Source organism: Heliangelus exortis, chromosome 4 (assembly GCF_036169615.1).
Source record: "Heliangelus exortis chromosome 4, bHelExo1.hap1, whole genome shotgun sequence".
Classification (NCBI taxonomy): Eukaryota; Metazoa; Chordata; class Aves; order Apodiformes; family Trochilidae; genus Heliangelus; species Heliangelus exortis.
In genome coordinates this window covers 24828926-24850329 of record NC_092425.1, presented here as the reverse complement: position 1 = coordinate 24850329, position 21404 = coordinate 24828926, and the positions used below count along the sequence as shown (strand labels likewise).

At 34.3% G+C, this 21404-nt stretch overlaps 1 protein-coding gene across 4 annotated transcripts in view; it reads left to right on the top strand.

Moving 5' to 3' along the window:
* TUSC3 (tumor suppressor candidate 3) overlaps positions 1–21404 on the top strand; it is a 112867-nt gene that overhangs the window by 44898 nt on the left and 46565 nt on the right. For all 4 annotated transcript variants that reach the window (XM_071743457.1, XM_071743459.1, XM_071743460.1 and 1 more), the window contains 4 exons: positions 2862–2979; positions 3988–4128; positions 4667–4807; positions 13304–13393. In XM_071743457.1, the coding sequence (XP_071599558.1) occupies positions 2862–2979; positions 3988–4128; positions 4667–4807; positions 13304–13393 (490 nt within the window). The remainder of the gene's footprint in view (positions 1–2861; positions 2980–3987; positions 4129–4666; positions 4808–13303; positions 13394–21404) is intronic.

The window sequence follows — 21404 nt, the reverse complement described above, 5'->3', positions numbered from 1 at the left end:
TTTAACAGTTTGTAGATGCTTTTTACAGTCCAGAGTGTGCCAAAACCATGCTTTGCTGCTTTCTTAGGCAAATAACTCTGCAGTCGTTTATTTTTTTTTCCTAATATTCCTTTTGTTTTCCTTAATATAATGTTGGACTAATACAATGAAATTAATCTAATTTAATATAACTCAAGCTAGACAAATCTTATTATCTGCCATAGGCAGCCACATAATTAATCTTTTAAAATAAAACTTAATATTTCATGATCATCTCTTGTGTAATGGAATAATTTTTATAGAGGATTTGCTTAGTGGCTAACTTTTCAATATGTTGAATTTTCTAGTTAAATCCAACAATACCATTCTCTTTTCATCTGGCCACTATTTTCTAGCAGCTGGCTAATATTCCTAGTTGTTGTTGCTAGTTCTTGTGTTGCTATTATGATGAAATTCTTAAGAGGTGACTGTAGCAGCAATAAAATTTAAATCATCTGTCTATAAAAAAATCCCAGCTAACAAGAGTGGTGCTAGCATGTTGTTACTCTGATGAGTTCATGCAAAGAAAAGTTCTGCCCTATGTCTTTATATTTTTTAATGTAATTATAATAATTTAATGTAACTAACTTTATCAAACTGAGATCTGACATTATCTAGTGATAGAGATTGGTAGATAGAAAGTTAGAATTGATGCTGTCTGATTTTAATTGGAGGCTGGCTGAAATTTTTTCAGTGAAGTGCTTATGATTTATACTGTTATTGTATCCGAAAGGAATAGCACTACAAAATAATGCTAGAGAAACTACTAATGTGATGTATCAGCATTGTATCTATTGGGAATGCCATGGATTGTAGGATCCTCGCTTGTTCTGCATGTAGCAATCCTGTAGCTTTGTATTCCTGTCCCTCCTCGTTTCATTCTTGCTTAACACCCATCAAGAGCTGCTATGGGGATGTATTACAGAATGCTTTGCCATCTTCAGTGTGAGAATGAAATTTTGCTTTCAGTCTGTAGTAGAAAATCTAAGAAAATCTTTTGCAAAATGAAACTTTCTGAAGTGTAGCTTCTACCTACTATATTAATTGAGAATATTTTGAAGATCCAAAATACAATACATGGAGGTCCTGGAGGCTTCCCTCAAATACTGGGGACATAACTGGAGTGTCTGAATTTCTCAGAAATACTTTTTCATCACAGGTTAGAGAATGATGGCATCAAGTTGCAGTGATTTTTATCTTGTTCTTTTAATAAAACTAGTCCAGCTTTAATATAGCATGTTGAACAGAACAGTGCCTGACAGATATTACTTAAGATTTTACAGTATTCCTTTGATGTTGTCTGGCTGCCCTCTTCAGGATGACAGTGGATATGTTAGTCTGCTTAGTGTCAGTATCCAATCTAATTCCTAGATTACATTTGGGTTGTTTTTGGTTTGTTTTGTTGTTTTTTAAAAATAATTAAAAAAAAATTACCCTTTAAGTGTGTTAAGTATTTTTTTTAATTTTAGTTTCTTTTTTATTATGGGTATGCTTGTGTACACTATACTTCTTGATACCTTTCATGCCTAAACCTAATCTAGGTTATATGGAAACTGGGAGGGTCTTATGACATCTGTGGTCTTGTTATCCTCTTCCCCCTCTTTGGTCTGAAAATAAAATATACAATGTGCAGAGTTTCTTTTGAAGCTCACAGATTTTTGCATCTACAGCTTTTAAATAAACAGATTTTGGCACCACCTAACACATGAGAACAGGTTTTATGGAAACGCTGTTTTGAGAAAAGCTACAGAACTCATTTATTTATACTACTTCTGCATCTTACCACATGCAAAGATAAGTTGCCAAGCCATAGAATCTTGACTTGGATTTCAGAGCAGATATGATAAGACAGTAATATAGCAATAATCAGCCAAGGTGCCTGTGTAAAGTCAGAAGTACCACAAAGATGTTTTTAGGTTTCTTTGTGGGTTTTTTGTTTTGTTTTCATAATTATTCATTGATAGGGATTTGTCCTCTTTTATGGTTCTGTGATTGCATGTTTAGAGAATGTTTCTGCTGGTAAGGATCCCAGAATTCTTTTGCAATTACTTTTTTCCTTTCAGTACAGTCAGGGCAAAGTTGTTGATTTTCGTTTGTGTTTGTTCTTCTTTTGAAATGAAGGAATGAACAAGCAAAACCCAACCAACCAAGAAACCTCTCACCTCAATGTAGAGCCATGAGTAAAGCCAAGAGAAGGCTTTTTGACAGGCTTTAATTGGTAGGAATATGGCTTTCTCCTGATGATAGACAATATTATGTAATTCTGTATGTTGTTAAAATTTATACTTTATCATGCTTAACATTCCCAGAAATAATCTTGAGGGTATTATTTTATTTAAAAGTCTGCATTTCATTATGTATGCTTTCCCCAGTGCTTAGCAGTTTCTTTAATTCTATCTATGGGCCTGCTATTTTAGGAAGAGTACTACTTTCACATTTCTGTATAGTTTTTACTTGCTGTCTCTAGCAGGTAAATCCTGGTATCTTACCCAAGGGCCATATAACCATCTCCTTTGATGGTTCTGGTAGAAGATTTGTGTGGTGCTTGGTACTCAGGCCAATCCTGTTTTCTGAGGCTTTTAATATGGAAAGAAATATTTTCCTTACTATTATTCTGGGATGTCTCTAGTATAGTTTGACATAACACATGTCTAATTTTGGAGAAAGAAAGTTTGAAGCAAAGAGTTGCATTACTAGCTGAATTTTTAAAAATTAATACTATGGGTATTGAGAATAATACTGCAAATGTAATTCATGTAATCACTACAGCTTGTTATAGAATCTTTTTTGGTTTTTTGCCAGTGAATGTCACCTGGAGGTATGTTTGTTTTTTCTCTTCACAGGCAAGCTAATGAAGAATACCAAGTGCTGGCTAATTCCTGGCGCTATTCATCAGCTTTTTCAAACAAACTGTTTTTCACAATAGTGGATTATGATGAAGGGGCAGATGTTTTTCAACAGGTAAATGTTGGATACTGTAAAACATTCTGAATTTTTAGAATTACATGTAGATTTACCAAATTATTTAAGATAAATAATTTTCTGTTGGTAGGTATATACCTTGTGTTTTGTATACAAATTCTTCCTGATTAAAAATGCCAGAAACTGCAGTTTCTGTGACATTAGTGAAGACAGAGTCTATTTTCCAATTGTACTTTTATACTGTTTGTTTATAGATGACATTATAACTATATTAATTTTTTTCAACCCATTGTCAATGTAATTTTTTAGAATTAAGCATAATACAACTAATATTCGCATTTAAAGAATACCTTCATTTTATATTTAGGGTGAAAAGGCTCTTAACTAGAAGAGTTTTACAATGCTTTTTGTAATACAATATTCTTCAACTGCAGTAATATTTGTAGAAGTTTGTCCTGAAGCCATTGGAAGGCTAGATGAATAGTTTAGACTACTTAGTTTGGTTTGGTGAGAGCTAGAGAAGAGAAACAACAGCAAACACTTTTTTCTTCCCCTGGAATTATAACCTAATATCTTCAATAGATTTAATTTTTTTAAAATTAAATTTTAATTTTTTAGATTTAGATTTAATTTAATCTATCTTCAATAGATTAAATGGGTGTGGTTTCTGTTTTACTAATTACAGGGACTTTCTTACAGCATGTGAGAACTTTAGACAATAAGGTACTCTTAGTCAGAAAAACTTTGGCTGAAGTACTGTGATTAATTAAACACGCTGAAGAATCTACTGGAAAGAATATTCTGAGCACTCATATTGCAGGACTAGGGTATTAAAAAAAATGTGTGTAACATGGTTTAGTTAGCATGGTGGTGTTGGGTTGGGGCTTGATCTTAGGCATCTTTTTCAACCTAATGATTCTATACATGAAGGTGTATATAAAAATGTATGTAGTCAAATAATATTTTTCTTGCAATTTGGACTTGTGTTGTCTTACACAATAGGTTACAATTACTAATTATTTTCTGCTGTTTTTCCTGATTTTGTAGCTGAATATGAACTCTGCTCCGACTTTCATGCATTTTCCTCCAAAAGGTAAACCCAAGAGGGCTGACACATTTGACCTGCAGAGGATCGGATTTGCAGCTGAGCAGCTAGCTAAATGGATAGCTGACAGAACAGATGTTCATGTAAGTCTTTTGACAGTTCTAAAAGTTGAAGCCAAATGTATCTTTGTGTAGTCTGAGACAGGCTGATAACAGCTTCTCTTTCCATAATACCTTTTTTCCTTAAGTGTATGTTCTAGAACACAGTAAAAAAGAAAGAAAAGTTTTCCATTCTTTTATTAAATTTTATGTAGTCTCATTTTGGATGAAAACTAGCAGTGAACTAGTGTTAACTGGGTGTTAATGAGTAAAAACATGGATTGCAAAACCATGTGCAAATCAGATCCAAAAGTAGCTGCTTCTAATTCATAACCAACCTGTGAATCTGTGGAAGTAATAATGTTTTGGAGATAACAGTTCAAAATCATGCTAAAACCTTTTCATATTATATGCTTATTAAAGAAAATACTATTTTTTTTCTTATTTAAGTATACCTCTAGGGGTTAATCTTTTTGACTGAAACCACATTTCAGCTGCTTCAGCTGCTTCCTGTTTTTTATATGGAATATGATCTGTATGTATGCATTTATCTGTGATTTGTATTTGCATTTATCTTTTCCAGATTAGAGTGTTTAGGCCTCCTAACTATTCTGGTACAATTGCATTGGCTCTTCTGGTATCTCTTGTTGGTGGCTTGTTATATCTGCGAAGAAACAATTTAGAATTCATCTACAACAAAACTGGCTGGGCCATGGCAGCTCTGGTATGTAGATTTTCCATACTAATGTGCTTTTTATTAGTTTATCTTAGCATAGATGTCTTCATTACTTACACAGTAAATAAAAAAAACATTACATTAATGTATTGTTCAGAATTGTACTATCAGACAAAAACTCATAATCTAGATTTTGGGGCTAATTCTCATAAGCAGTATGAGTTACTATGAGTGATTCACTGAAAATCAGGAAACTGTCTGATAGCTGCAGATTCTTGTTTCAACTTCAACAAGAAATTTTTTCAAATGAAAAACATTACAGATGTACACTGCTATCATTCAGCCTGCCCTTTTTTTGTAAAAACAGTAATGTTATCATTGGTTTAGTGTGGACATTGATATTAGAGTGTATTGCTGTAAGAGTAATGACAGGTTAAGAGAAATTACAAAAGTTTTTATATATAAGAAAAGAATAAAACAGCTAAGAAACAACATAAAAGGTGGAGTCCTTTCCCAAACTGGTTTTAACAGTACTGACTTTAATGTTCCACTGCGAACTTAATTAGCATAAAAATATTTTCTAGGGTTAACTCTGGGAAAATTCTAAAACTAGCCAGTACTTTCTTTGGAATATAGTCAATTAAACCCACGAGGCCATAAGTAACAGATAAGTGTTTGTGTTTAATAGTGCATTGCAGTGTGTTTATTTGTAAATACAGTTTTCAAATAACTGAGTAGATTGATAAAAAATATGGACTGAGCAGCATAGCTTGCCAGCTCTCTCAGTTTTAGATAAGAAATAGCATGCAGGGATGGCAGATGATGGTTAAAGTTTATTGATAAGTATGAGTTGTGACTGGAAGAAGACAAAAAATCTGAGGAGCAGCATCTAAGTTTTAATTTTCAGAAATACAGTGAGGCACATGCTTATCAGCACTAATCTAGGTTTATCAAGTCCAATCCAACATTTTACATCATAATAGAGCTCATCCCTTCTGTATTAGGAATATTTTAATTAAGAACAGTATTGCCCGTGTATTTTGTACAAAAGGCAAACTTTTCTTCTTTTTCCATGTATTGTGGTTATTTATTCATTTCATCATTTTAAGGGCTATTTATCAACTTGTATCAGTCTGAATTAAACTCTCTTGAAAGCACAAGGAAGACTGTAGATGGAATATGAGTTTACTTGTGAAGCAGCTTTTGTATTTTATTTCTGCTATTGGCTTCCTTCCCAAGGAAAGCTTGGACCAGGTGGCTTTTTGAAGTCTTCTCCAACCTGTGGTTTCTGTATATTTTAGCTCTGCTAGAAGTAGTTTACTGTCATATACTGTAGTTTGCCTTTTCAAAACTACATCCTATTGAAGTTTTGCTTTTCTGGTCCAATTCAACAGTATGAGAAGCTTCCTTCTTTTGTGATCCTTCCAGGTGATAAGCCCACTGGTAGCCTTTATTTCATCAGTTCAAAGATTAAGTTAGCTAGTACCTTTTGGGCTCTAATTAATTTTTAGATTTAAAAGATTAACAAGATGGTAAAACAAGCTCTTACTTCAGAGTTCCTCAATATTTAGTAGTATTCTTGAATAATGGTTACTGCTAACACTGTTTTCTCTGTCGTGCTATCATAGCATTTTCTGCTAGTGTACATGGCATGCATTTTTTGTTTAAGCAGTTAATCTACCCCGTACATTGAGGAAGGAATAAAGAACAAGATTTCAAAGAAACCACCTACGGGACTAGATTTCAAATAGAATGATGTTTCCTTTTGATCTAGAGAGCCAGGGGCAGAATGTTGTCTTTGTTCCAGGATGTCATTTGGAGTATCCTGAGCTCTAGCAGAGTTTTCACACTTTTTTTCCCAAGTAAATCTGGCATAATTAATTCCACTAATTTTTCTAGAGTACCAGTATTTTTCAATCATAATACTTTTAAAAGGTATGTACTACCATTAGAAAACTCAGATTTGATATGTATCAGTCTAACTTTTTTTTTTACTTCAAATCTTTAGAGATCACCTGAGTTAAACAATTTGCACAACCAAAATGTTTTTGTCAAAAATCAAATAAAAATGTGGTATTTCCTTTGTTTCGGTGTGCACTGAATCTCTGGAGACAGCAAATCTATTCCAATTTCATACCTCAGGGTTTCAGATCAGAAGTTTAATTTTTGAGTATTTTGGGGAGTTATGTTTTCATTTTGCAGAGGTTCAAAATCAGGTATTCAAATCATGAATCAGATTATTACAATGTGCAACCAAGAAATTGTTAGACATAATTAAATTCCTAATTAAATTAAGAAAATTAACACATTAATTCTTTCTGAAAATATCTGCTCTTCATCTAAGGAACAGCTGGACATTTTACATCTAAACATTACTGTGAATCACAATGCAGTCACATTCAGCTGAACCCCTATGGACAGGGTCAATGTCCAAACGTGATCAAACATTTAAAGAAATTGTATTAATGCTGTTCTGTAATTATTGTCCTGCTGATTGTATTGACAAGTAATAATATAGTTCTGTTTACTTTAAAAATGAATAACATTTAGAGGATGTTTTAGAAAAAGGTGTTGTGCCTGAAAAATAGGTAGCAATTACCATGGCATTGAGCTGTTGCTTCCTTTTTAAAATCATCACTATGCTTTTGCTTCCACAGTGTTGTTGAAGCCCCATACTACAAAATTATGTTTTAGCAAAGATCATGCAGTTACTCAAGGCCCTTTGGGTTTTATTTACCTGTACACAGACCTGCAAGTTACTGTTATAAGTTCTTTTTGGTGTAATCAGCAGGGACTCCAGACTGCAGATTTTGCATAGATGACTTAGGTTCTGTAAAATAACTAGAATATGTCAAGCTCCTCAGAAAAAAATGAACAGTAACTAATATATATATTCTATGGTATTGTGTCATTATGATTCTCTTACATGGTGCTGATTTCTGTTGGTAAAACTATTAGCTTCTTTTTCATAAAAGTTCATTAAAGGAAGAATGGAGAAGTTTCTGTCTAGTTAAGGGGAGCAAATCATGCCTAAGAAAATGCTTTTATGAAGGGTATAAATAACTCGTAAAGACTTAATTTTAAAGATTTATGGTATTCATGAATATTTTTTTTCCTTTTGAACTTTAAAAAACAAATAGGGAAATTTGTCAGATGCATAAAAACTACAGGAGGCCTATGTTTTTGACAGGAATATTGGCAATTATTTTGTCTTGTTGGCAGTTGTTTTTATGGAAATTACAGAACTGAGAAAACAGTTTTTTTCTAAAAGCTGTAGTTTTGGGTGTTGATTGGTTTGGGGGGAGGTGTTGTACTGCTAGATAGCCATCATTCATCAACCATATGGAAAATATTTTTTTTTTTTGTTGTTGGTTTTTTGGTTTGTTTTTCTTTTTTTGTGCTGCTTACTGTGATTTGAAGAGGTTGAAGAGGCTCCCAAATGTTGGTTACTTTTAATTGAATGAAAAGTGGACAGTGCCTCTCTGCCTGATTGGATGATCTGCTCCTAAAAATTAGAAATAAATTCTCACCATAAAATGCCTCTTGCTGTTTTTACTACCAGGTGAGCAGAGGATCCCAAAGCTGTTGACTGAAGTTTTCTTTCATTTTTTCCATTGATACCAAAAGATGTGTCTCATAGGTACTATTTCTGTCACTGCTTTAGGAGAATATATAGGGATGCAATTATTAGTGTTCCATCGAGTCATTTTGATAGACTTCCAGAAGCAAGACCAGAGGTTTCATCTCATGCATTGATTCCCATGCCAGGTCACAGAAGGCTGTTGAACTTCAACATTAGGTTGTGCAGCAGCAGTGGTATTAGCAGCTTCATCCCCTCCTTGAAGCATTGCAGGCTCTGGTAGTATCTTGTATGCCTTAGGCATTTTTGTTTGCAGTGTTTCCCACAAGACTTTTTGGATGGCAAACCAGGATGACTGAGTCACAGTACATAATATCCCAAAAGACATATTTTGATATCACATCCAAAATTCATTGTCTAGATTATTTTGGACTTGAATTCAAATACTGTATTCATCTATGGATATTTTTCCCTGTAACATGCTAGCACAAAGATGTAGAAGGTTTTCAGTCATTAGATATTTTCAGAGTCCTGTCCCTTTATACTGATAGCAAGAAGCAATTCAATTTCTTGTCAAGACTCTTCATCTTTTAAGCAGAGAGAATAAAAGGTCAGATGGTATAAACTGGGCAAATTTCTGACTCTTTCGATAAGGAAATTCTACAGATCAGGCAACAGTACTGGTGCTGAGAGTTTATTTTTTCAGTTGAGTAGAATGTGGCTATTTGGAGGCTTTTTAAATAATTTTCTTTGTCAGGCTACCACTGTGGTTTCTGCTTGTAATTTTCAGTTTTATTTTATGTGTATATTTAAGATTTGCCTTTGTACCTGTGGACTCTGGGAAGGCAAAGTCTGTGGTCACTTTAGAAGGCAGCTGCCTAGGAGTTGACTCTGTTTAGAGAAATACGTCAAGTTACATGAATAAGGAGACAAAGCATATGTTTACTTTTCTCATAACATTTAATGGTTATGAGAAATGTGTTCTATGCTGATACACTCCATAGTCCCTGCACCATACAGAACATTCATCATCAGTTCTTGCTCCAGAACAGCTTGAAGGGTATCACGGCTACTAGTGGCTTCTTTATCACCTTCTGGGAATGAGGATAAAAAAGTTGTGTTTTATTCAAAGATACAGATAGAAAAAGTCAGGCCCTCTATGTGACTAGATAGGCATCTCAAAATAATAGCAACAAATGCAGGTTATTAATTTCTTTTTTTTCCTCATGGTTAGAGGTTTTAGAGATGCCCAGTACCTTTTAAAGATACAGAAACCTATTCTCCTTCATTCTGTGTTTTGCTCCTTGTCCTTGAATTGCATATCTCCTGTTAGAGATTCCAGTAAGAAATGGATTGTTTTTTAGAAATCGAATATAGATATTGCAGCTTTGTAGCCTTTGTTAAGTACAAAAGAAAAGCTAAACTGGATAGAAAGGATATCTTTAAAATAATACTTGTGAAGTAGCTAAAACTTACATATACTCAACAATATAGATATTAAGTACAGAACTGGCTACTTGTGGCTCCTCTTTGTTTGAAACCATACTTGAATTTAACTCTATTCATCAACGAATCTAGAATTTCATTATAGTTCATGTGTTACAAAGTATTTGCCATGTTCTGGGGTCTAAACTTGGAGAGAAAAATATAATGATCTGCTTTGTATGGTATCTGCTAGCAAGAAGCTTAATTTAAAAATGGATACCAAGTGGCTTTTTAAGTCTAGTAATCTTGTTCTATAAGCTAGCATGTTGTGCTAAACAGAGCATATATCCTTGAGAAAGTGATGTATCAAACCCAAATAATTTGAACAAGCTTTGAAGACCAAGAACAGTTGAGAAATCCTGCCCGTGTGCCTGTGAAGTTGGATCTTGCTAGCAGCTGTGGGGGCATCAGTTTCCCTCTTAGCAAAGCTAAGAAGTTGAATTTATCCACTGTGAAGCCATCAGGAAATCATTTGCAAGTGGACAAGAACAAGGTTCTTGAGCAGTTGTGTCTACATATACAGTGCACTTAACTAGGACTGAACCATAATGTATTGTAGCAAATCATTGTTCCTTCTCTCTCTGTCATACACCTGGCAATAATGTAGATCTACTCATCATTTGGATGGAGAATAAGCTACCTAAATCTGGAAGCTCTAAAAGTAGCTAAATGCTGAGCTCCTCTGATAATTCCTGTGGCATGCACCTGAATTATCAGTTAGCATTGTTCTTAGAGTATGACAAGGAGAAAGAAGATAACAGGTAGATGAAAGGTATGTCCGTGGTACTCTTCTCTGTAGAACTGCTGAAATACAGGCTCTGTTGTGGATAAGTGAAGTTGAAAATCTTTCCAACTGCTCAGACAAAAGTGCCTCAGCTTGATCTTTCTGTGATCTCCAGTTTTCATCTTTTGTACTCTAACAAGATCCAAACCAAACCCAGAAACCTGTAGAAAGCAGCCATTTCTCTGCATATGAATTGTTCCATTGAAATAAATACAGCATAAACCTCTAAAGTAAATACAAAGTCATCAGTCACATGTTACAAGCTGCTCATTCATCGGAATTAATTTGGCAAAGTTTTATCCTGGGAAACCCCATCGTACAGTAATGATGGATGAACTAAGTGTTTTGGAAATTTTGGGTCCCAAAGCATGGGGTCCTATGGTATCAGTGTGAGGTATCACACATCATGGGTGCATGCATCTGTTCCACAAACAATGGTGTGTATTTACAGTGTATTTTCCAAATAGTACATATCTGTAGTTTCTAATGTGTTTTTTTGTTGTTGTTGTTTGGTTGTTTTTTTGTTTGGTTGGTTTTTACCCAGATAATTATAATGGGAGAATATAGAACACAGCAAAATGAGTTTGCATGTCAAATGCTAGCTGTAGCATCCAGCATGCTTGTTGAAGGTATACATCCAGAATGTTGTATACTAATCTTCTTATCTTGGTCAGTGAAAACCTGAACTGGAAGAGTATGAAAGATGCCTTCAGGCTATAAAACCATGCTGTTGATTCTTTCCTTTTCAATAATATTAATGCTTGGAATTTATTTCTCCCCACTATTGTATCTCCTAGATATTTTTTGTTAGACATTACCATGTTGTGAGACACTGTATTTGTGTTGGCAAGCATTAAAGATATTCGGTAATTTGAGAGATGTGTTAAGTATAGGTATATGCATATGTATATACATAAACTGGCATGCTTTTTAAAATCTTTCCATATGGAAGCAGATTTGTCCCTAGATAATGTAAATTAAATACTTAAATACAGTAATTTAAGAATTAGTAAAATGACTTTTCGTGGAAAATTCACTTTCAGAGAGACAGAGTTTGAGTATTCTGTGCGTTTGTTCTCTTTTGATGTTTTACTTTTCAGCTTACTTTAGCCCTTGCAAAAATGCCTCTCTCAACTCCCTTTTTTACCTACATTTTCAGTTTATGCAGTTTCATACATTCACACAGGCCATCTCTGTCTGATTCATCACCAAAATTGCAGTAGAAATTCCTCTGCTGAAACAATTTGCAAGGTACAGAAATAAGAACTCAGTTGCCTTTTTCTAGTCATTAAAGCATATACTCTCTTTATTTCTTTGCATATTATTAATTAAAACATAATCCATTTGCTAATAATCACTACCAGTATGCTTTCATCTTCCATACTAATAATTATACTGCTACATTCCAAATCCTATTAAAGGTCAAATTAAGCAGACCTTATATTGAAAGCCAAGAATCTGCTCTTAGTGTAATTGAAATCTTAACACTACAACAAATAATTATTATTAAACTGGATAGGAAAATGTCTTTTCCAGTTATTTTTTTTTTCCTCTCTATTACAAGGGCAAAAAGTCTCAGCAATAACATCAGAATTAAACATGTTATACACATACTTCCTAGTATCATTCCCTTTCTCTGCTGTCATGGTTACTTTTCCACTGTTTCTGGATCTTCAGATCATTCATTGGCTACAGTTTGGGGTGAGGTAGGGTTGTGATGAGGTGCCAGTATTCCAGGTTCTTTGCTGAGAGCAGTATGATGATGCTGCATTCTTCCTTCTTCCTCTAAGGTCCACGTGGGGCTGCTTCTACACCTCATGTTTCCTTCACTTATCTGCAATTACATTTTACATCCAAATTTACTGGCTAAATGGAGGTTGTCTTACATACACTGGATACTTGTCCTTTTTTTTCTCTTTTTTTTGCCCCTAGAACTGCTTTTCACCATTCCCACGTCTGTGTTTCTTTAACTCACCATTGGCAAATGGTGAATTACAGAAATATTTATTGTCTTGGGATTTTTATCATGTCAATTCTGTGATATTACCTTCTACAAGAATTAATGTGTGCTTTTATGGTTGTCAAACATTCCTGACCTAACTCAACAGTTCTTCAGTTCTTTCCATAGGGAATTTAGTTTTTCTTTTGATTCAACTATTGTTATTTGTCGTAGCTAAAATGAATCTGTCATGTAGGACATACAATGAGAATTTCATAATATGGACAGACTTTTAAAATTAATTTTTTTCTTATGGTTCTGTATAGAATTATGTACCCCTGAAAACAAGCAGGTAAAATAAACATTTGTATTGGATTAGAGTAAGAAATATTTTCATAAAAAGTTGTTTAAATCTTGAACACTGTTTGCAGAATATTTGCAGTGAATGCCTTCTACTGCTGTGCTTTTTGCCACAATAGATGTGTAAATGTGGAGATTCTAAATACACATAAAGACAGGATTATTTCAAGTGAGATTTTGAAAATCTCTGTCTTGAGCTACCTAGTTTTCTAACAGAAGTAATTAAGAATTTTATGAGCAACGCATTTGAAAACTCTGTCCTAAAAATGAAATAGAGTTAGATACCATATCTGGTTAGGTAAACAGTTGTGTATCTAAACAAAGCATCACCAGCAGAATGGATTTATATTCCATTCCTCTTGGTTAATGAGTATATTATTTTTCTTTTTTTTCTAGTGTGTTGTGTTTGCTATGACATCTGGTCAGATGTGGAATCATATCCGTGGACCACCATATGCACATAAAAATCCTCAGAATGGACAAGTGGTGAGTTAATTATTTTAATTTTATTTTGAGGAGAAATATTATACAGTCACTTCCTACAGTGATTCTACAGATAATAGTGTTCATATTACTATATGTCAATCTGTCAGTCTTCAGCATTCAGATGCAGAGTCTGTATTGGAATTTCAGATGCTGAGAAAGTGCCACCATCTATGATTTGAGCAAGCAATGAAATATGAAATGCAAGCAATCGTGTTTTCAAAATTCTGTCAAGCTTTTAGCTGTAGTGAATGTTTTATGAAATGTTCCATGCTGCACAATTTCCACTGCCCAAAGATAAATGCACATTTTGTCTTTTTGTAGAAATGTGCTCCCTCACACAGTGAGAAGCAAGTTTGGGTTTTTTGCTTGCTTTCAGGGTCCATTTACACATGCATTTGAGGTTTGTAACTTCTTAGCTTCCTGGCTCTTGAGCATTTTAGTTACAAAAGGAGATGGTGAATATTTTCATGTGCTTTTTACCATTTTCCATTAGGCATTTAATTCATCCACTGAACTTTACAGAATGCTTTTTCTTACATCTCTGCACTCCTTCAATTTAAATTCTTTATTAGGTGTACTAAGAAGTTACCACTAGTTGACTACTTCTGAAATGAGTTATATCCTGCCTCTGCTGTCTTTGAAGCAGTTCTCTTACTTGCTCTCTCCTGCTTACAGATTAGTTCATCAGAGTTCTGGAGAAATACTGCTTACTGAGAAGGTAAAGAGAATCATAGAATAATTTTGGTTGGAAGGGACCTCTACAGGTCATCTAGTCCAACCCCCCTGCAGTAAGCAGGGACATCCTCAACTAGATCAGGTTGCTCAGAGCCTCATCAAGCCTCACCTTGAATATCTCCAGGGATGAGGCCTCAGCTACCTCCCTGGGCAATCTGTTCCATTTTTCCAGTACCCCCATGGTAAAGAACTTGTTCTAACATCCAATCTAAATCTACTCTTCTCTAATTTAAAACCATTGCCCCTCATCCTATCACTACAGGTTCTTGCAAACAGTCCACCTCCACCTTTCCTGTAGGCCCCCTTCAAGGTACTGGAAGGTACTAGGTCCCCCCAGAGCCTTCTTTTCTCCAGGCTGAAAAACTCCAGTCTTATGACAGATATTCCAGCCCCCTGATAATTTTTATAGCCCTCCTCTGGATCTGCTCCATCAAGTCCATGTCCTTCCTGTGTTGAGGGCTCCAGAGCTGGGTGCAATATTCTAGGTGAGATCTTACCAGAATGACCTCTCTTGATCTGCTGGCCAAGCTTCTTTTGATGCAGCCCAGGATGTGATTGGCCTTCTGGGCTACAAGCATGCACTGTTGGCTCATGTCCAGATTTCTGTCCACCAGCACCCCAAGTCTTTTTCTGCAGGACTGCTTTCTACAACCTTATCCCCAAACCTGTACTGATAGTGCAGATTGTTCCAACCCCCCCCCGAAAAAGAGAGGACTTTGTCTGCTTTCTGCCCCTGTTATTTACCAATTTCAAACAAGTTGCTGGGATGGAATCTATGAAACTTGCAATGAATTTAGTGGTCAGGAATTTTTTCATAAAGACCTGTTGAGCTTTTCTCAGCTTTTACCATCACTAGTTAAAGAAGAGTAGCTTATGTCTTACAGATATATTTTTTTTGAGCTCTCTTTAAGTCATTTCTTAGTGCTAGTAGCAAAAAAAAAGGATGGTTTGAATCTAATTACAGATCAGCTTTTTATTAGGAATTATCAATATTATATAGATGCCATAAAATGACATGATTCAATCTGTCAGCTGCATTATGCAGAAGTAAAATCGATGATGTAATAAATAATTTCTGTAAACCACTTTATAAAAATTCAGAGGTTTTAATTTCTGCCTTTCAATATTAAATTTCTGATGCTTTCCTATGGAGTTGCAGAAATGGAAATGCTGCATAGAAAAAGCACCATTTATGACAAATAAGTTTTTACCATATCCAGTTTTATACACACAGTTCTTCTTAAAGACTTGTTTCTGAAGTATTCTACTTGAAATAATTTCAAAATAACCCTTTAGTTATCCCTAAATTTGTTCCATCTTATCTAAGATTTCAGAGTATCTGAAAAACTGCTGGTTAGGGAGTGTTTAGCATTCACAACTAAATAATAAAGATATCAGTAAAGATGATTTTAAGTTCTACATAATAATGTACTGTATTAGTCAACACACATATTTTCTGCTTTTGCTCCATTATATGACTTCAGGTAAGGTATTTTTTGCCTCTGATTCACCTGCACCTCCTTGTTTATGTGTGTCAGTACTTTCACTTCCTGAGAGCTACATCTGTGCCAATAAGTAAAACCAGTCAGATACTAAGATTGAAAAAGTATAGATGCATGATCACCAAGTTCCCTGATTTATTTAAGGTACCACATACAAGTATAGTTGTAAATTAAACTCTTTTTACCAGTTTTAGAAGCTTAATAAGTATTCTGTAAACCTTTAGCTATTTTACATAGCAGGATTTTTTTTTTTCAAATAACATTGGAAAGTCTCCTGTTTCATTTTTTTAGCACTTATTTATCTATGTTTCTGTGAATTTGAAGTCATAAAGTGCTTATCTAACACTTCTGTGAGATTTATTCAGCCATGATAATTCTCTGTAACACTATTCTGTGTGAAGTCAGTAACTACTGTCTTTACATCCAGATGAAAGTTAACTCTTTCCCCATATTTAGGGTTTAGCATGAATTCCAGGTTTGCATGCCAGTTTTGTACAAGGATTACATGCATGTAATATTAGGAAATTAAATAGTTCTACCATTTAATAATCTCTTTTTAATAGGAAGCAAAGGATAGCTCACCAAGGTCAATTGTTTTATTATTACATTCAGATTTACTAATTCTTAGCTTTTTTATTTCATAGGAGGTAGTGGTTCAGCTGTGTACTAGCTGTAGAGCCTGATATGCCACCAGACTTTGAAAGTGTTAATATTCTGACTTCATAAACTATTATATCTCCTATTATTTTCTTTTTTCTAGTCATAATTTTAAATGACACTTCATTTCCTTTCCTTAAATTCCTATTTTTCCAAAAGATTAAAAGATATCTGTTGGCTTTGCTTATACACTACTTACTAGTGCCAGTATCATGTACATATAACATTACCAGTTCTTAAAATTTTTTGGCTTGTGCATTGCATTTATCATTCTTTGCTTGATTACCTAAACTATAATTCTTTGATTGCATTATTTGAATGAAGCTTTTAAACCATATTTTTGTAATTCTGTGTGGTCTATCCAGAAAGGCAGATTGAGGTTGTTGCAGTCACTACCTTTGTTCCCCTTCCTCAGCTAAGTTCAGATACTGGGTCCACATGAAAGCAGCATTAATTTTACATAGAAAGCTGGATCTCCCTATGCTATTAGATATTTCAGTTATGGTTTAGGTTAACAAAACCAGTGCTAGACTTCTGTCTTGACACATTCCTTATCTCTTGTATTTCTAGAGATCTCTATCTTTTTTTCTAATCATTTTGTTAGGATTAGGTGCTAACTGAATGTGTTATACTAAAATCTGTACCTATTTTATTAGGATTGACAGTGAAAACTAAACATCTGTTGGTATCTATATAAACAGTCTTGGGGTGGGTTCTGCTTTTTTATTCAGGGCTTGATCTGTATATAGCTCATGGTTAGACAAGGAGAGAGCTGGAGGTGAGACAAATAGATGGAGAAAGCAATTACATATTTTTCAGTCTCCTGCAGAGGTAGTTCTGTTGCTGTTTAATTGACCTAATAGCAAAGAATTCTCATTAGATTTTCATCAGCTTTTAATCAAATAGCAGCAATAACTAAGAAAGCATTTATGTATATCAGTCCAGGGATTAGCAGTTTTTTTTGTTTTTTTTTTTTTTTTTTTACTTGGATACAAATTCCACAGTTTTTATAATGCACAATGCTCAATTGCATCTTAAATGGTTGAAAGTTTGCTATAAATATGAACAAGGCAAAGGTCAAACTTTATCTGTTACTGAATTAATATGGTTTCCAAAGCTTATAATTTTCTTTCCTTCTCTGAGAATAAATTAATTAGAAGTTGGAAGAGTTTGTATCTGAAGAGAAAAATACATTTCTATTGTCAGATATTAGATGATTTTCCGACATAAACCAATGCATTGTGAAATGCATAACAATATTATTTGTTACTATATTAATTGGGTTTTTTTAAACGTGTCATATTTTAAAAGCTTGTTAATATTGCTTAGGGATAATACAAATTATGTCCTTAGGAAACAACTTCTATCCATTTAACATATCTTTTAGAAAGAACACCTTACAATACCAGATCAAATGTAAATATTTTATTTCAATTATGTAGTTTATTCAGCCTTTTTTTTTTTTCTTTTTTTCATACATGTCAGAGTTTTATAGCCATGGATCTTTGTTCAGGAGCAGTCTGTAAAATACCACAAATGATATTGCTGTTACAGAATTTGGTATCTTATATTGTGTATCTGAAGTTAAATTAACAATATATTTGACTACCATTATTTTTGCACCTGTCAATGCAAAATTAAGACACTTGAAACCTGTGTGCTTAGAATATTGGGATTCTTAATTCACATCAGTTTTCTACTGCTAAACAGGACAAAATGTCATACATACAAGTATATTCTTCTGTGTTTTTAATATGACTTTTAAAAATGGCTGATTAAAATAAATGGAACTGTTTCTTGGAACCATTTTAAAGAATGACTCTCCCTTCAAGCTTAGTAAGTCACAGTAAATACATTGTCCTTTTGCCTTCAATCTGTCTGGAAGCAAGTATGTAGTACAGTTTGCCAAGATTGTATTTGTAATGCCTGATTTTTCCTAAGTGGCCACATTAGTTGGTACCAGTTTCACACAGTGAAGTGACTTGTGTGTATATTGATTTATTATTACATATCTGTCTTATTACATTTGGATTAAAAAAAAAAGGTTTTACAGATTGTCGTATCACCATCTAAGATAAAGTATACAGATGGGCATCACTTCAGTCACAGCAATATTTTGGTGCATCTGTTGTCAATAGCTACAACCTCGGTGCTGCAGGATATTCTTAATAATGTATTGGAATATCCATTTGTTTATGTTAGTATGCTTGATAAAATGGGAAGTATGTTATTATCAAAGATTATCAAAGCAGAGTCAACTCAGAAGCTGCAACTAGTAAAAGGTTTCTCAAGCTTTTAATTTAAACTTCTATTTTGATTTAGTAAAAAAACAATTTGCAGTGCAAGATGCAGAACTAATATAAAACAATCTTAACTATTAACCAATCACTGCATTAACAGATGGTCAAAATCATATCTAAACTAGTACTGGGAAATGTATTAACCTGTGTAAGACATCTGTACTGACTTTGGGAATTGCTAACATTTGTACAACATGTTTCTACCTTGATATTAGAATAGAGAAGTCTTACACAATATTTTGTACCCTCGTGTATTGTGGGAAGAAAAGAAGGTAAGAAAATGGTCATGACAGAAGGGTTGCTCAGATGAGGGATTAGAACCTCTAAATTATTAAAATGATTGGTCCTTGAAGTGTGAATGCTATAGAAGTCCAGGATAGTACCATTGTTTTACAAGTACTGTAGTTTTGGTTGAATAAAGATGTAACATATTCCCTTCAAGTAAAACTGGATTTTAGAGAAGCAACCAGGCAGCAAGTACTTTCATGATAAAAACCAATAAAATAAAAAACCCACTAGATTTTAATTGCTGCTTGTAACAGCAGAAATCCAATTTTAATTGATTGATACTACTTTCAACTAACAAACACTTCTCCCCTCTCCCCCTGCCTACTTCTTGTCAAGTGTAGATGGGCTCCTAGAACTAATTTAGTTTCACTTGAAAAAACTGTTTTGTACAGAACAGCTCTTTTTATGTCAGAAGTCAGGGATATCGAACTTCAAATATGTGATGTAATGAAGTATCTGAAGGTAGAATCATAATTCTCTACAGAAAAATATACTTTTTAAAGACAGGAAAACACAATGGCACAAGGGAAAAACCTGTTCATGTTCTGTTACTAGTAGGACCAGACCTTGAGTGCCAGATAGGAATCTAGTTTTTCAGTCTTCCTGGACTTGACTAATTGTCTAGATGATAAAAAGTAAGAACCTTCTCTAATAAAATTTGGTAGGGAGACCTTCTATTCCTCTGTAGACCTTCTATTCCAGCTGCTTGCTCAGAGCTGGTCAGGATGCTTGGGACTTTGTCTAAGTGATTTTTTAATGCCTTCATACTTACAGATTCGCCAACCTATTCCAGTGTTTGACCATCCACATACTTTTTTAAATCTTTTTTTAAAGTTTATTTTCTTCAAGAACAGTCAAGGTAAATTTTATCCTTCTCTTCAGTAAAATCTGATTTAGCTGAGCTCTTAATTAGAATTCAACATTGACTTCAATAAAATTACTTTGCCCAGAAGTATGCGTTTTTAGAGCTCCTGCCAGCATACCTTCGCTTAAGTGGCACTAGCACTGGAGAACTCATAGGGTTTTTTGGCTGTATTAGGTTCTGTTTTCTGAGTAGAGCTATGCAGACATTTGTCCTGTAGATATGAAACAACTTAAGCATGTCTGTTTTCTTCTAAAAAAGTTTCCAACAATTTTGATACAGCGGGGAAGGGAGAAGAGAGTAAAGAAATCTACCATGTTTTCCCTATAGTACAACAGAATCTTCCACTGCGTTAGATGGACTATATTCTGAATCTTTCCTCTTCCCTGAAGAAAGATAATCTGTAGTACAAGAGTGCAGATGTCCCTTTGGCTAAGGTGACATTATGGCATTTGGGAATTGTCTTGTCAATTACTAAGCAAGTATCAAAATATTTTCTAAGCTGCTGAACCTTCTAGAGTACTAGACCTGGTGCATTTTTCCATTGGAGAGCTCTTGCCTCTCCATATTATTTTGCTAGTAAGCTCAACGGTGTCATTTTAATTTAACAGATTCTCCTGTCTTAGAGACAGGACAATGTCAAAAGAAGAAACATGCATTTGACTGTGTTAATGTAAATGAAGCAGCATACTTCAGCCTCTCCTTCACAGACTAATTAACCCGTGATCTCTGGTTCAGAGATCTTTTTATTGTGGTTGCTGTTTTTTATAGTGGTTATTTTTATCGAACATAAGAAAGGCAACAACTATTTGCTGTTTGATATTTTGACAAATACAGAATGCTTTGTGTGTTTTCACAGAAAGAAAAATTATTCTGATGTTACTTTTTTGTCTAGCTCGGGTGCCAGCATTAGTTTCTTTCTTTGTCTAACCTTTCATGTTTACTCACTCCTTAAGAAAGAAACAATAGAAAAAGACACAAAGACTAAATTAAAAGATAAACTAAATTTTTTATTTTACATGGAAGTTGTTCTTCTGAGCCTCTAAAATGCGGTAGAGTAGTACTATACACCTAACATTTTAGATATAAAATATTTCTTAGGGTTCTTAGGAAGCAAGTAATAGGGCTATATATGTATTTTCTTGTGGTTTTGTTTTTTGGTTTGTTTTTTTTTGTTCTTTGAATCATTCATTATATTTTACATTTTTGTATTTATGTATGCTGACACCCAGATCATATAGGCAATATAGTGAAGGGGCAGGCATGCATACCTGTTTTCATTATTTTCCTTATATGCTCTTTTGAAGCATTATGAACAGTCACAAGGCTAGGCTAGTGATGCTGTTCTTTGTATTTTTCATTGTGAGACTTATAAGTATCCTATTCTTGTGGTTTGTTTGGCTTGGGGATTTTTGGCTCAGGGGAGACCTCATCACTCAACTCCCTGAAAGGAGGTTGGAGCCAGGGGAAGGTCAGGCTCTTCTCCCAGGCAGCTCCCAGTAAGACAAGAGGGCATGGGCTTAAGCTCTGCCAGGGGAGGTTTAGGTTGGATATTAGCAAGAAATTCTTTATCGAGATGGTGATCAGGCATTGGAATGGGCTGCCCAGGGAGGTGGTGGATTCTCCATTCCTGGAGGTTTTTAAGAAGAGACTGGTGTGGCACGCAG